General features: G+C 51.6%; 1 protein-coding gene across 2 annotated transcripts in view; it reads right to left on the bottom strand.

Moving 5' to 3' along the window:
- Positions 1 to 1,166: 1,166 nt before the first annotated feature.
- CLMN (calmin) overlaps positions 1,167 to 13,430 on the bottom strand; it is a 100,813-nt gene continuing 88,549 nt past the window's right edge. For both annotated transcript variants that reach the window (XM_069489411.1, XM_069489402.1), the window contains exons 9-13: positions 10,687 to 12,318; positions 7,939 to 8,135; positions 4,034 to 4,094; positions 3,359 to 3,429; positions 1,167 to 1,371 (exon numbers count right to left, since the gene is read on the bottom strand). In XM_069489411.1, coding sequence (XP_069345512.1) covers positions 1,203 to 1,371; positions 3,359 to 3,429; positions 4,034 to 4,094; positions 7,939 to 8,135; positions 10,687 to 12,318 — 2,130 coding nt within the window. In that variant the 3' untranslated portion in view covers positions 1,167 to 1,202. The remainder of the gene's footprint in view (positions 1,372 to 3,358; positions 3,430 to 4,033; positions 4,095 to 7,938; positions 8,136 to 10,686; positions 12,319 to 13,430) is intronic.

The following is a 13,430-nucleotide window of genomic DNA, read 5'->3' on the forward strand; positions in this document are numbered from 1 at the left end:
CGGACCTGAGTCTTGCCAGGAAGAAGGGAGAGAAGGGAGAGCCCAGGGCTGAGGGAGGTGGAAGGGTGGGAGAACTGCCCTCCTCTCACAAACCACCTGCTCTGCTCTATCCCGGGTGCCTTCCGGAAAGCCTTTTCCAGAAACCCACTAAAACTGACCACAAGAGACACCTGCCGCAGGTGCACACAAAAGCTTTCTCAGGCGGGACCCTGCCGCGCCACCCAGCTCCAACATCAGTGGGGGCTTATTCCAGCCCAGCCGCTCCTCCTCAAGGTTTTTTGCCCTTGAAGATACGCGTAGATGCCTCAAGAGTGGTCACTGAAGCTACAGGGCAAAGGGCAAAGTTGGTGGCGGGGGCAGGACAGGGGTGTCCTCAGGGCTCCCCCTGAGTCAGCCTGAGCTCTGCTCTTGCTGGGTTGACTAGCCTGGCCCTTTCCAGCCCCTTCCCTGAACAGGAGCGCTCCAACCGTGGAAAAGGTTTGAAAATCACAACTCTACCTCAATCCAGTCAATGCACAAGTGAATTAAAAGTGCACCCCCCAAAAAAACTAGGGTGCAAAAGATTGTGCTGTGGCTGACAGCATAGTCTTCACCTTCTTCCCCGGATTTTGCCACTCCCCAGAGGGGCCTGCCCAGAGCTGGCAGCTTCCCGCCGCTTGGACCTCTCCCGATAAATGCTACCAATGGCCAGACTGCAACAGGTGCGTGGACCCCAGCATCTTCACTCCCTCCCCCAGCCCTGGGCACTTTTCTTCCCAGTGGGGGCTCAGCCTGGGGCACCCACCCTCTTTCTCATCAGGCAGACCTTCATCTGAGAGGTAAGTAACTCGAGTTCATCCAGGATCTTGAAAACCTGCCGGTGGGATGCGCTAAGACCCAGGTTTTGGCTAAACATTAGTAATGATGCTTCCTATCTGACCAAGCAAGGCACGCAAGGACGAAACCCCACCTAAGGATCTGGCTGCACACCTGAGTTTTGAGTACACAGCCAAAGAGAAAAGCATGCTCAGGTCGTACAGAAGAAAAAGGAAACATGAAAAAAATGAAACCACGACCACAGCGGGGAAAGGGGTCTAAGTGTCTTTGGCGGTCCTCAACTGTCTGCAGAAGTGAGTGCCCCGCCCGGAACCAAAAATAAAATGAAGTAAAAAGAACCCCACCCCTGGTCAGGGTCCTGTCTTTTTATTATGCAGACACGCGCATCAGAGCCTGTTGACGTCCAGCTGTGGGAAGAGCAGCAGGCAGTACACCAGCAGCCACAGGAAGAGAATAAAATACATCATGTCCGGCTGCTGCACCAACTGTGTCAGCGAGTCGCTCTGTGGGCTCTGGCTCTCCGGCACTGTGGCTTCTCCAGAGTTGTTGGCCTTCCTACAGAAGGAAGATGGAGGAAAGGCAGTTACAAGCGGGTCCCCAGGAGAGTGGCCCACCCAGTGCTACCCACCCCCCTTCTCCACCCTCACCGCCCGATGAACTGCCGGCTTCACAGTGTGGTGTCCAGGGAGGCCCCGCCTGGTGTGTGTGGACCCAGGCAGAGGGTCGGGCCATTGGCCCGCTGAGCTTTCACATGCACAGCTCATCTTCACGACACTGGGTGGGAGGAGCCATCAGCCCCATTCCGCAGATGGGAACACTGAGACTCATGGGCGAGTGGCCTGCCCAAGGCCACACAATTACTCTGGACTAGGGCCGGCACCTGAGCCAGGTCTCCCGGGACACCTTCCTTGACACTACAGTGCCCTCAGTTCACCGTGACACAGAGGTAGACACTGACAGCTCGCTGCATTTGCTAGGGATGGAGGAGCCTCGTCTAAAGGTGGGAGGGAGCACTCCCTGGTAACAGGTAAGTTCAAAACGGCCATCGGAAATGAATAAACAAAGACCCTCCCCCCAGTTTTGTTTTGGGCTTTGGAATATTACCTTTAAAATAATTACTAGATTTGATTTTTGTCAGATTTGTCTTTCTGCTTTTATTTGACAGGAGGTCATGTTAAAATGACATTTCTCCTTTGCCTGCCTTTCTGCTTTTATTTGACAGGAGGTCATGTTAAAATGACATTCCTCCTAACAGGAAAGCCCAGAAGGGAGGTGGGGGCAGCAGGGAGGGGCCTCCGCTCCAAGCTGCACGTAGACTGGACCGTAAGCCTCTTAGGGCAGCTTCAGGGCGAGGGATGGAGATTACCAGGAGCTGAACCACCCCCGAGAGAGGGAGTGAGGGCTGGGGCCGGATTACACATTTGCCACCATCGACAAACTGATTCGTGCACAGTAACGGCCAAGGACAGAACCTCTCTCTCTTTTTTAAGACTGTCTGTAGAAAAAATTTAAGCTACATGTTTCATTACAACGCGAATAAACACTCAATGTAGAAAACATGGAAAACACGCTTGCGTCTCTCAACTTGGCAGGTTCTATTTTCAACATCTCTATCTCATAAGAGCAAAAAGTGTTATTTTCTTATGAGCATGTCCAGCCTGGTTGAAACCTTGAATTCATATTTCCATTTTATGGCAGGGGAGGGAAGCTTGTCTTGCCTCTTTTTTTAGGAGCCAGAGGGGTGGAGTTATAAGGACCATACTCCTGGGTAATATTCAGACACAAGCTTCCAATCCAGTAATCTAAACCTTTCCAAGCCAATTCAAATCCATGGCAAAAGAGTAAAAAAAAAAAAGACATTAAAAAGTAAAAATTAAAAGAAATGAAGTGATTCTCTCAGAACCATAAGAGTTGGAGAGATCTGTCTGGTTTCCTATGTTCTAAATGGGCAGTTTTATAGCAGTTCGCTACATTAGATGAGGCCAGCTAATTTTCCAACGGTAAGAAATACTTTCATAGACATCCTGGCATGTTTGCATTCCCTCTTCATGTCTGCTCTGATGCCATAAAACTGTAAAATCAGCTCAGTGAGCTTCTGAGTATTGTACCTGCAGTGGCGACACAGAACGAACACAGTTGTCAGGTGCTACAGCACGGTAGGACACACAGCATTGCAAGACACCACCTCTTTTCCTGCCCGGCTCTATCTTTGATAACCACCTCATCCCACCGCGACATTTAAATGCAGCTGCAGGCTCTTACCCTGGTGCCGGACCCATCTTTAAACTGACTCATTTTCTGAGCTGTGCCCCACCCGTCAATATTAATTAGTACCTACTTTTCCCTCCCACTCATATTGAATTTACATTCATTTTCTCTGGAACAGGTATTTTCTTGCATTATCCCAAGTTATTATTATGGTTATCGACAAACAACAGCTGGACGGTAACCACTCCCATAAGGTAGGCTGCATAATTGTAAAAACAATTTTTTTTTTTTTTTCAAATCCCACCAGAACTTGAAGTAGAGTCAAGCAACCAACCTGGTTAATATTCGGTTTCTTCTGTCATCCAGATCTGCTGTGTTCCTCAATTGAACATAGCTACAATGATCCTACAGTGAAATTTATAAACAAAACCCCGCAACCCCAATTAGTAAAGATGAAATCTCTGAAACAGAAAATAAAATGATTTTAAACACACAAAGCCGAGCACGCCATGCTTCTCTCAATATTGTCAACATCTAGTTCTAAAATCAAACCACTAAACAATACACATTCCTCTACTCCCTCCCCCCCCACCTATATATATTCTGAATCGGGGAGTGCTGCGGACCACGGGGGTTTCGGGTCCCAACACGTGTGGGGCTGAGCACTGGGAGTGTAAAATGGACCCTCTACTCGTGTTGTGCCTCTGTCTCTGGGTGTGACCTTTCTGGGGTGTGTGTGCAGGAGCCCAGGGGGGCGTCTTGGATGCATTTTTACAACAAAGAGGCCTTTGGGCTTTAAAATCATTACTTTATTCATATCCCTTATTGCCCAAACCGGATATCCGATTGGACTGTGCTTAACGACAAGGTTTCAATTTGTTTGTCTTCTATCCAAAAGTATAGCTGTTGCACGTCAGTAATTTCAAAGCTCTGGGCTGGGGAGGAGGAAGGATGGAAAGGAATTGATTAGCAGGGGCCGTATGGAAAAAGAAGAAATTCACATACTAACCGATTCCAAAGACCTATTAGTATGTCGTCGAATGTAAATGCTGGAGTCACTGTGACTAGTCCTGAAAAACAAACACACGTTTTGAATTGGTACCACCTAGAGCTCCCTGTGGCTCAGTCGTAAGGTCATCCCCATCTTGAGTCTTCACATGTGGATTTAGGCAAGTGATGACTTCAGACTCGGGGACAGAAGTGAGAAATTGTATCCAATATGCCCACTTAGGTTGGAGTGCGCTTATGTTAAGATAGTAGGATGGCTATTAGAGACACGCATTGGGCCCTCGTTTATAAGAAAAAACAAAGTCAGGGTTTTAAATAGATAGCAAGCCACGTATTCTTATAAATCATACAATTTGGGGCAGGAAAGGACCTCTTTTCTCAAGCATCCCAAGGGCTTGGGACTTGCCAGAAGTCCTCTGCAAGTTAGGCAGACCTGAGCCTGGGGCTGGGGCTGGTCTCTGGACTCCCTTTCCAGTGCTCCTTCCTGCGTGCAGTGCTGCGCTCTGTTTCTCTAGCTCTCGGGTGTACTGCCTCTAGCTTTCGTACATGAGAAGGCTAATTTTCCATCTGGATCCTCAGGCTGCTCTGGAATGTGCCTCTGCTCTTTGAGCAGAGCTGGCTTGCCCAGGGCTGAGGCAACAGAGGCCGAGGCCGGGGCTGTCTCCTGGCTCCTGGATGATTAGCCGACCACGCTGGCCTAGCACTTACATCTCTTGTCAGTCTTCCTCATCTGTAAAATGGGTCACCATTCCTCCGCCACCTACTTCATGGAGCGGGTGGGGATCATCGCGGACTGGAGGGGAAAGGGTTTGGCCCCGTTTTGCTGCTCAACAGGAGAACCAGGTGTTGGGTGTTGATGCACCTGGCACAGAAACAGCCATCTCCGTTTCCTCAAGGCAGGAAAAAGGCACCTAACCCAAGAGTTTGTCCCCGGGGAATTCATCATTGGCAGCCTTGGTGTTCCTGCCCACTATTGTCCTGAAAAGCCTCACCCAGCTTTTCCCTTGCACTGGGTACATTTCCAGCTAATAGTTACACTGAGCACCTACTACGTGCCAGGGGCTGTGCCAGGCTTAGGGAACCGTCAGTCCTTGTCCTCAGTCCAAAAACTGGGCTAATTTTTCCTGGCAGTGTCACAGCACAGAAATGAAGCAAAATGCACCTACAAAGACAAGAGACCCTGGTGCCTGGAACCCAGAGTGGTGTCCCATCAGAGTTGGCCCAGACACTGCAGTACCTAGGGATGCAGAGGCATTCTTTCCCCACATGTATCTGTAATGTTTTCTAACAGGAAAGCACATCCCCATTAGAAGGGAAGCCTCATTCTTCCCCTTCCCCTCCTTTTTGCAGCATGCTTCCTTTTAGGTGGCTGTTGTATTAGACTATCATCAAGAAGACACTTGTAGTGGGTTTGAATCCTGAACCTCATTTTTTCAGCCAACATTTATCCGGAGCCTACTATGCACCAGGAACTGGGCTAGGAGCACATTCACCCATTTATTCGTCTACCCAAAGAATTTTTACTGAATGCTAACTGCAAGCCCGGGGCTGTGCTAAGTGCTGGGCTGAGACAGGGAACTCTATATACACGGTCCCTGCCCTCAGGGGGCTGGTGGAGAAGGCAGATGGTATGTGCATCCTTACACAATGATTATAGAAATTATAGTTTTGATAAGTGCTGTGAAGAAAAAGAGTAGAGGCTATGAGAACACATAAAGGAGGATCAAAAATAGTCAGGAGGAATCCAAGAAGGCTGCTTGGAGGAAGTGGCAGTAGAGCTGAGACCCAAAGGCTGAGAAGGAATGAGCCAGGGGTCAGCGTCCAGGCAGAGGGAAAGTCCTCAGGTTTGAAGGAGCTTGGGGTGGGGGGTGGCATGTGGGGCACTCAAGGAGCCCAACCATGGCCACAAGCCCAGTGCAGGGTGGATGGAGATGAGGCTGCAGGGGTCCTGCAGGCTCTGGGACAATAGGCCTTTCTGTCTGGACCAATGAGAAGTCACACAGGGCAGCCAAATTGAGGAGTGGCCAGGAAAACACCCTGCTCTTGGGGGGACAAGTGCCCAGAGCTCAGTCCCATTCGGTAACCTTGGGCCAGGTGACCTCTCTGCAGCTCAGTGTTCTTGGGTGCACAAGGTGCTGGAGGCACCTCCTACACTGGAGCGAGCGGGTGAAAGGGCCTGGCACGCAGGAGGGGCTCAGGGCGCTCATTCCTTTACACATCGAGCACACCTCCCTTCCCCCCAACGCTCCCTCGTTTCTCCCCCCGCCCCCTTACGCTCCACAAGTATTTGCTGAGGTGCTTGCTAGGCGCCAGCTGTTTGCTCGGGCTGTTTCTTTCACCTGAATGCCTTTCCCACTCCCTCTCCCCAAACTAGACCCCAGCACAACCTCAGCTCAAATGACATCTCAGCCCCAGGCCACCCTGACTCTCTCTACCTGCCTCTGAGGTCCAAATCGTGAGATCCGCACTTGCCTGGCACCTCTCCTGACCCCTCCAGTCCTAGCAGAATACATGGTGACATCTCATCTCCCCAGAGCACGGAGCCCTGCCTGGCTCACCTCTGTGGCTGACCTCGTTCTCCTACTTCTAAAGCTCCCAGGTCTAGCAGATTCCCTCACACCCTGGCTGCTCAAAGATTATTTGCAAATTGACCTGCTTAGGGAGACTCCTCCCCAGGTCGTGGTGGAGTGGACGGCAGCCCCGGGCCATTTGCCTGTAAGTGTTCACCTGCAGGCAGGGCCTGGCTGCACGCTAAGAACACAGATGGACATCCATGTCCAGCAGCAGGAACAGGCACCCTGGGAGTCACAGGCAAAGTTGGCAGCAGCCTCGTGTCGTGCCTCGCCCCTCCTCACCCCGCCTGTTTCCCCAAGGTCCGGGCATGGAAGCAAAGTGGAGGTGGGTGGAAACCTGGGCATCCGACAGCCTCTCCCTGGCTCTGTCTGGGTGGGCTTCCCCCTGTTGAGACTGTATCTCAACAACCTTCCACTGCAGCCGGCACTGCTCGCACCACTTTGGGTAACGAGGGCGATTAAAAGAACGTGCACTGTGGAGTCACTCCCTCTGCCGGGAGGTCTCGGGGAAGTTACGCGGCCCCAGCCTTCCGCGTCTGCCATAACGAGGCACAATCCCAACTCCCCGTCTACGGGGCAACCCTGAGAATGAACGAGGACATGTGTGTCATGTGCCTGAACATAGCAAGGGCTTGGTAAACGGTGACCATTGCGATGATGATGACAGTGGGGAGAGACCAGGGTCTTCTGACATTCAGCAGTCACCTGTTTTTCCTGGGACAAATCTGGCTCATCTGGTGGCCTTGGGGTGACATATCAGATGTGTGCTACAAGCTTCCTGGAGGTCAGTTGAAGCTCACTATCCTCTCTGCTCCTTCCCTTCCCCAAGATAAATCAACCATTCTTACTCCCTTGAACCAAACTTGCGGGAGAAGCCACATTAATGTGAACGTCCAGCTTCCGTGTGCCAGAGACTAAAGGTCTCAGCGCACGTGCTCAAAGTCAGGAAGATGCTTCTAAATGGCGCAGTCTGGTCTCTGCGCAGCCCAGCACGCAGCTGTCTGGGCGCCAGAGGGCAGCCGGCAGAGGCTCCCCGTCCGCTCCTGTCACTCCCAAACCCGCCTACGGTTCAGGCACCGGCTGCTCACTGCTAGTTCCCACCCAAAGGCATGCAGCATGAGGACGGGCGGCAAGCGTCACGTCCGTCTGTCCCAGTTTTGCTCCTTATGAGCAGGTAACAGTGAGGTCACGGTGGGGGAGCCCAGGTGCAGAGAACGAGGATTTTGTAGGAATCTGTATTCCCCCCGCCGTCAAATCCCGCCCCTGCGCCCATCACATCAGAAACTGAAAACGGAATGAGTTCAGAGAGTAACTCTCTGGGGTGAAAAGATACCTGGAAGGGATTCTGTGGTCGCTAGTGTCTTCTTCTAGGTCATCTGAGGGCCGAACAGTCCCAGGTGCTATAAATAATGAACTTTCTACGTGATCCACATGTTTCCTTTTTTCCTTTTTTTTGCTGCTGATTGATTTTTCCTTCACCTTTTCTTCTACCGGGTTTGCTATGTTTTCCGAGTTTGGGGGTTCGTGGGACTGGAAGACAGAACAACCCAAAACAAGTCAGCACTTCGCGCTGTGACGCAGAGCAGGTGACACCACCCGGCAGTGCTACGTGCAGGCCCAGCCAGGGTGTCCCTTCCAACTCTGTATCTTTCACGAATCCTCTTCATGGATCCCTCCCACCCCAACTCCGGCTCCCTGTGCAGAATTCAAATACTACAAACTGATGGAGTAAAAAACAATATGGGTCCTGGAGTCAGTAAGATCTGGTTTCAAATCCTGGCTGAGTCAGCTATCTGACTTTGAGCGACTGACATCATCTCTTTGAGCCTCAGCTTCTTTGTCTGTCAAATGGGTACAATAATTATTAACCTCATCCCACTAGACCACAGGGTTTCCGATAAAGGACGTCCCTTACAGTGGCAATGGTTGAACCCGAAGGAATCCTGGCATCCAGGTGGGCCAAGGGGTGCAAAGGCAGCCGTGAGCTTGGAGAGGTACATGCACAGGCCAGTGTGTAGCGTGCAGGGTGACATCTTCACTGTGCCTTTGGCCAGAGGTGGACCGTAGCACATCGCTAGCATTTATTTGGTAAGGAAGCTTCTTTGACTACTGTCCGCATCAGGCACCCTGAGACCCATCAACAGGGCTCCCTAGTGAAATCCAAGAGGTGGGAGTCCTTGAAGCCACCTCTCAGCCATTCCTTTAGGGCTGGAAGAACCTGTTCGACAGGTGTCAGAATAAGAGGATTAGAGTGGCCAGGCCAACGTGCTCCAGGAGACAAAGGTCTGTGCCAGAATGAAAACCACTCCCAGCAATTGGAAGCAGCAGCGCTCCTCCGTTCCCCAGCACGCCAATGCACCTTCACCACACGTCCCCAAACGGTCCTGCAATAAACCTCTGTCCCCTCACTGGCGTGCCCTGGCAGGCCTTGTGCTGGTCTCTAGGGTCCAAAGATTAATACACACATGCCCACTTTCTCCCGGGAGAGAACAAAACTCATGGAAACCAGATAAACACTCCAGGAGAGAGCTGTCCAAAACATGATCAGCTATAGGTGAGGGAAAGGCTAGGAAGGCTCCTGGGAGGAGGTGCCGGTCGCACTGGGCTTTGAAGTGTGAATAGCTGCTTGGCAAGCGGCAGGTGGGTATGGGGGTACCAGATGGTGGGACCAGCCCAATCACACCTGGAGGCAGGTGTCTGGGGGTCTGGGAGCCAGGGAGGGGTCTGGTTTGGCAAGAGGCGAGGAAAGGGAGGGCGACAGAAAGGGGTGGGCAGCCAGGCTGGAGAGGGAAGTGTCCTGAAAGTTGTGCTGAGAAGTCTGGACTTTATATTGGAGATAGGAGTCTGGAAGTGATCAGATGAGCTTTGTGTTTTAGGGTCATCCCGTGCTGTGGACGGGGCGGGGCTGGGGAGGGGAGATGGGAGATGAGGGAAGGGACAATGGGAAGGGCCAGGGGTCGCACCAAGGCGATCTGGAAAGCCCGTCACTTTCCCACCACAGCTCCTGCACCTAGGGAACTGCCTCCACCCAGAACTGCCCGGTTCCAGATCCCGCTGCCCAAACACACGCAGCCTTCCTGGATCTGGGGGACAGTCTCCCTCTGCTGAACCCCTGAGTCCCTTGCTGGGCCCATGTCACGTCCGATGCCACGTTCGCTCACAGTATACAGTTCCTGGGGGACTCGGGGTCTGCAGCAGTGTACGCTGACGGCAGGACTTTCCTCCCTGCTGTGTCCTCGCGGCAGCACTAGATGCACGGCTTACACTGGACTGAGCACGCAGGCGCACTCGCTGCGGGGCGAGCCCAGGCCCCTCTCCTCCTGGGTGCCCTGCCTGCCTGCACTGTGTCCCTCAGGGCACAGCCCAAGTGGTTTTGGATCCACCTCCTGGATTCCCAGTGCTGCAGCGGGGAGTTCCCATGAACACGGCACCTGCAGGAGCACCCCCTCCCTATCACCAGCCCTGTCCCCCATGGCGTGAGGCCGGGGCCCCAGGCACCCACTCAGTGGTCACCCCGGGGGCCCCTCATGGCTCCTGGGCCAGATGAAGTGGGAACACAAGTGGCAGACAAGTGCGTGCCTCTCCTCACCCTGTTTACACAACCCATGTCAAACAACAGGAACCAAAGATTAGCGCCCAACAGGCAACAGGCCTTTAGAACCAAGGCTGGTGTCCAACATGAGCGCTCCCTTGGTCCCTCCCGGCTGCTGCAGGAGACAGGGCTGCAGCTCACTAAGAGCATGCTAGACATTAGCTACGGGTACTATTTTGGAAATCATTACTGCTCCGACTCTGCCGGACCCTCAGACGTGATCTCACTTGATCCTCACAGCAGCCCTGTGAGCAGGGCCAGGACTGGCGCCAGTGAGGTGCCCAGGTGCAGAATTTCAGGAGGTGCTCACTTGGGTGCCAGCCCTGCACTTGCCCAAGCCTCACTGTGGGTGCTTTTTTGAATTTCGTGCCCTGAGATGCCTATGAGGGAAGCCTCCTCGTCCCCATTTTACAGAGCAAGAAGCTGAGCTTCAGAGAAGTGCCAGATCCCACAGGCAAGGCCCGGCATTCCCAAACCACAATTGAGTACCTGAGAGCTGTCCACAGGGTCACGCTCTGTGGCCTCCCTTTGCTGGTGGTCCTCGTGGGGGGCTGGGGCAGCGGGTTCCGAGGCCGGTGTGGCACCCTTGCCATCCCTGTTGAGATGCGGCCCCTGGTTGCTGGCACCGGGGAGGCCCTCGCCTGGCACTGGGGAGCTATGGCCGCTGTGGGAGCCTTCGGCCTCCTCCTCCCTGGAGTCCAGGTCATGCAGATAGCCCTCTGGGTCTTCCAGATCCATTTCTTCGTTTTTCAAATCCTCTGAGCCTTCTGCATAAGCCTCCAAAACTGCAGCTAGGGGCACCTCGTAATGCGGGTAGTAGAAAAGCTCGTGGGGAATGACAGAGACCTTTGAGAGGGGCGGGGAGGGCTTGAAACCCAGGCTCTCCTCGCTGTGGCTCCCGAGGGTCTCCAGGCTGACACTGCTGCTCGGGGGGCTGGAGGGCAATTCCTCGTCTATGCTCCGGAGGCCTTCAGCTTCCGCCTCCTCCTCCCCACCACGACGACGGGTGGACTTTCTCTTGGCCTTTTCACACACCTTTGGCTTTATATCCACCGGCATCTCTCCCAGGGCCAGCGAATGGCCTTGAATGTTTTGTTCAGGGCCCTGATGAGGTTCTCGTTGCTCAGACTTAACTTGGGGCTCAGGCGAGTCTTTCTTTTTGTCGGCAGATTTAGTTCTCTTTTTCTCTGGTTTTTCAGCATAAGTCTCAAAAACCTCACCCTCGGGGGGTTTGTCCTCATGAGGCGAAGGAACCTCATTGAAAGCCTGGCTGGTAGAAGCAAAATCTACTAGGTCGCTGTTAAATTTTGAGGCTTTTAATGGTATGCCTTCAAAATAGTCTTCTTTATCCATGTCTTCTACAGTCAGCAGATTAACTTTGATCTCCATGGAATCAGCCATAACGGTGTTTTCTTCAGCGGGTGCAAGAGAATGACTTTCTTCACCGTGGCTAGCTGCACTCTCTAGGGCACCATTACAGGAAGAACTCAGGGAAAACTGAGAATTATCGATTGTTCCATCTGCCAAGGAGATGTCACCAGGGGCCTGGTCAGAGGGGAATTCCGGGGTCTCTGCGGATTCCTGTTTTGGCTCCTTTTCTTCGGGAACTTCAACTGCCGAGGCGGGTCCACCCTGCTTCAACACCTCCTGTGCTGCCCTGGGGCTCCCTTCAAAGCAGAGGTCTTGACTGTAGAAGGGGTCCTTACTGCAGGAAGCCTCCTTGCAGCTGTCAGCCTCAAAGTGAACGGTTTTCTTGATTGGCAATGAATTGAACCTCCGGCCATCCTTTCTGGATGACAAAATGGAAGATTCTGGAGATGGCTCACTGATGCCACTGGTGTTACCTATGCCCTCTTGCAGGACCTGGTCGATGATCTCCTGCATGAACTCGGTGGAGCTGTCTGACAGTGCATCCAGGCAGAATTCCTGCACACTCTCGGCCTTGTCACAGACAAAGACTTTGGAGGGCGGCGGGTGGCTGGTGTCATGGTTAACAGTGTAGGCACGCTCCCCGTTTTCAGTCAGAACAAAGACTTTGCTCTCTTGTTCAGAGGGGGTTTCTTTGATACGGACAAAGGTGGATTCAATAGGAACTTCTTTATCTAAATCCAGAAAATCTTCCTGCAAAAAAAAAAAAAAAAAAACCCCACAGGACAACATAAGAGTGTTTAAGTATAATTTATATCTACCTCTCAAAACACACACAAAAAGATGGGAAAAGCCCTTCAAAATTAATGCAAAGTGTTCTGATTAAGACGTAAATGGTTATAAAAGACTATCATCCCTGCTGAAATGTGAAAACAATAGATAAAAATATAAAAATATAAAATACTCTGATTTTTAAAAGCTGTGGATGCAAAGAAATGTCAACAAATGAAACTCCAGATGAGCCTTCAACATGAACAGGTTTCAGCTGCTTCATCCCTGAGGACCGCTGCCCAGCCTGCGTGTGCACTGGTAGGAGGGCCGATCCCCTGACGTGAGGCAAGACCAGCCAAATCTCTACTGACTGCGTGGGCTGGTGTGAGAGACCAAACGTGGAAGGGCTCCAGACATGAAACCAATTCTCTACATATACTAATCATCTCACGCAGGGACTTTTTCTGTGTAAGAGGCAGCTGGAGGCAGGGCTGAGAAACAGAATTATCTTGGTGGCATTGCAGTGCTTGGCTCCCAATGCAGTGACAGAGTCGACCTCATCCTCAAAATGTTTGAAAGCAGAGAGCTGAAATTAAATAAAACTGCAACATAGCTCCTATCAACTCCTGATATGATCAAAGTGAGCAGCTCCCCATCTTAGGTGCTTGTTTGGGAAAGGGCTATATTCTCTGAGGGGGAAAAGATATCTACTCTAATCTTTACTGTTCTTTCATACACCAGGTCTGGCATAAAATAAAAAATTTCAAGACACAAAGAAGCAAGAGAATAAAATCCATAATCAAGACAAGCAATAGTCACTAGAAGTAGACCCACCTATGACCTAGGGTTAGCATTAGCAAACACTCTATTTAATCTACACTACAGGAAATACAAAGGTAGTTCTTCAGGCTGAATGGAAATGATCACAGAGGGAAGCCTGGATCTGAAGGAGGGAATGAAAAGTACCTGAAATGATAATTATATGATCAATATAAAAGACTATTTAGAAGTTTTCATAAAAAAGCCTATTGACTGTTTAAAGCAAAAATACTAACAAAGTATTGGGGATTAAAACATACGTAGAAGTAAAGTAA

This window comes from Eulemur rufifrons, chromosome 2 (genome assembly GCF_041146395.1).
Source record: "Eulemur rufifrons isolate Redbay chromosome 2, OSU_ERuf_1, whole genome shotgun sequence".
NCBI lineage: Eukaryota > Metazoa > Chordata > Mammalia > Primates > Lemuridae > Eulemur > Eulemur rufifrons.